General features: G+C 42.5%; 1 protein-coding gene across 2 annotated transcripts; it reads left to right on the forward strand.

Moving 5' to 3' along the window:
- The first annotated feature begins 280 nt into the window (after positions 1-280).
- Positions 281-1,973, forward strand: otulina (OTU deubiquitinase with linear linkage specificity a). 2 transcript variants are annotated; one of them, XM_053860467.1, is made up of 3 exons: positions 281-459; positions 554-675; positions 892-1,973. In XM_053860467.1, the coding sequence occupies exons 1-3, from the start codon at positions 346-348 to the stop codon at positions 1,304-1,306; spliced, it is 651 nt and encodes a 216-aa protein (XP_053716442.1). In that variant the 5' UTR covers positions 281-345; the 3' UTR covers positions 1,307-1,973. The 2 variants fall into 2 exon arrangements, with proteins under 2 accessions (XP_053716442.1, XP_053716443.1); XM_053860468.1 differs by having other exon boundaries at positions 339-459; positions 528-675.
- Positions 1,974-2,314: the final 341 nt, after the last annotated feature.

Consider the following 2,314-nt stretch of genomic DNA (forward strand, 5'->3'; position numbering starts at 1 on the left):
ATTCGCGGACCGAATACGAGTCTTTTATTGGTGTCGTCACTGAATTTTTTTTTTTTTAATCAGAAAAGCAGAACAGTCTTGGTTCCGACAGGTCATTAAAAGAAGCAATTTCTGCTATTATTTTGACACCGGATGTGTTTCATTTATACCTACACATACAGCGGATTTCTTTACAGCGGATATACGTCTTTTTTTTTTCAACTTTACTTTGGCGTTAACGCTATCCGCTGTTTTTCCAGCAGGTGGCAGTGTGTGTTGTTCAGTTCACAGAGAAGAAGAACGTCTTCCGTCACATGGCTGTCCAGCTTGAACAGAGCACAGGAGCTGTCGCGGTTCATATTCAACATGTCGTGGGTCAAGTCTGTACCCAGCGGTGGGGATGATGTTTTTGACGAGAACGGAGACGAACTTTATCTAATAGGAAAAGAATGGGCCTCCAGCATGAAGAAGCGGATCCGGGTGAGAGAGAGTTTGTTGTTGTTGTCGTGGCTTCGCGAAGTCGCCAGTCATGTACTGTTGTATTGAAGCTCCGTGTTGGTGGTGGTGTCGGCAGGACGGGTACGTGGACGGTGCTGATGCGGGAGAGGAGGCCTCCCTCCAGCTGGGCTTCAACCAAGGCTTCCGGGAGGGAGCAGCCCAGACTGCCGCCGTGGGTCGCCTGAAAGGCGTCGTCAGGTACCGATCTACCATTACAGTGAACGACACTAGTTGATGTTTTAGAAACTGTTTTTATTTATTTATTAGCGACACACCATATTCAAGAAGTGACCAGTATTGAGCTAAAATAACAGACTTGTAGCTGATCTTTCTTTCACGGACACATCACGAGGCTTCTTTGCTTGTCGCTGTTGTTCATGCGTTCATTATTGTCACTGACCTTTTGACCCTCAGTGCCCTGTGGTGCTGGTTCCAGATCCAGCACCCGGATACCCCCGTCCCCACCTCAGTGACTGAGCTCCTGCAGCAGGTGTCCCAGCACGAAGACAACATCAGAGACAGAATCCAGCAGGGTCTAGAGAACCCCACTCCCAGTGTGAGCCAAGTGTCGGACAGCATGGACGAGCTGGAGGTGGACCAGAGGGACCCGGGTCATTGTCACGGAGGATGTATGGAGGCAGACTGTTGTCAGCGTGGGAACACAAAGAGTCCGGACCCTCTCCCTCAGACTCTGAGTTCAGGATCCAAGGACTGGTCGGTAGGAGGAAGCTTTGAGGCGCTACTTCAGCGATGCTTGGACCTGGTGTTCGAACTCGGGCTTCCACAGGAGTTGGTGACCCACATCGAGGAGCTGAGGACTCGGATCTGATGTGAACTTAAACTCATCCTCTGTAAATGATGTAAAATTGATTTTTGCAATCAAAACTTTTGTGTATAATGATTGAAAAATGATTGAGTTATTTATGAGTTTATTATGCGTTTAAAACAAATGAAATGTGTTCTCTTGCTGCAAACTTATTCAAGATTTGATATTCACTTGCAGTAATTGACAATTAATAACTACGTTGTAACTCGAAACACTCACATGAATCGCTAGAATGTAATTTTCAATCGTGATGCTTAATTTCCCATAACATGGTTATATACATTGTTTTTTTCTGCTTGGTAAAATCACCTATAATTATTTTAAAAAACTATATTCATAATGTTAAAAGACCTGTTAACTGTGCATGTCATTTGTATAATGACGCTGTTAAAAAATGTATAGAATTCAACTAAATACACACTATTGAGTACCGTGCTGTCATTTTTTTCCATCTGTTCAAAGAAATTAATTGATACAATTTAAGGTTAAATATTCAAATTTAAAGTACAATGCCACCATCCCCTCTTAGAACTGCTGTGAAATAATGCTGCTGTAAATGACATAAAACAAAACATCACGTTTCAGGACATAATCTAACGTCAAAATTTGTATAAATATATATTTGAAATTGAATGGAAATTGACTTATTACACGTGTGTAAATAAATTATTTTTGGACCTTTTAGTAAGCTTGTTTTAGATTTAATAAATAATAAAACCTCTATAAAAGAAACACGCGTCAATGGTACATTTACATGACCTGTACAATAAGAGATGTCACATTAAGTGTGCAGCATGCCATTTCTGGAAGTGGATTTTTTAAGAGAAAAAACATTTGTGGGATTTTATGAGCACTACATATTAACAATGTAAAAGTGGTAGTTATATTTGTCCAGCGTGACCCCTCTCCAGCGAGGCGTGCACGTAAGCCATGCAATTCCGGAGTCGCACTTGAACGCAGCACAGATCTCGTCGTACATGACGATGACGTCATGCGCGCGGACCGAGCCGT

This window comes from Synchiropus splendidus, chromosome 3 (assembly GCF_027744825.2).
Source record: "Synchiropus splendidus isolate RoL2022-P1 chromosome 3, RoL_Sspl_1.0, whole genome shotgun sequence".
In the NCBI taxonomy this organism is placed as follows: Eukaryota; Metazoa; Chordata; class Actinopteri; order Syngnathiformes; family Callionymidae; genus Synchiropus; species Synchiropus splendidus.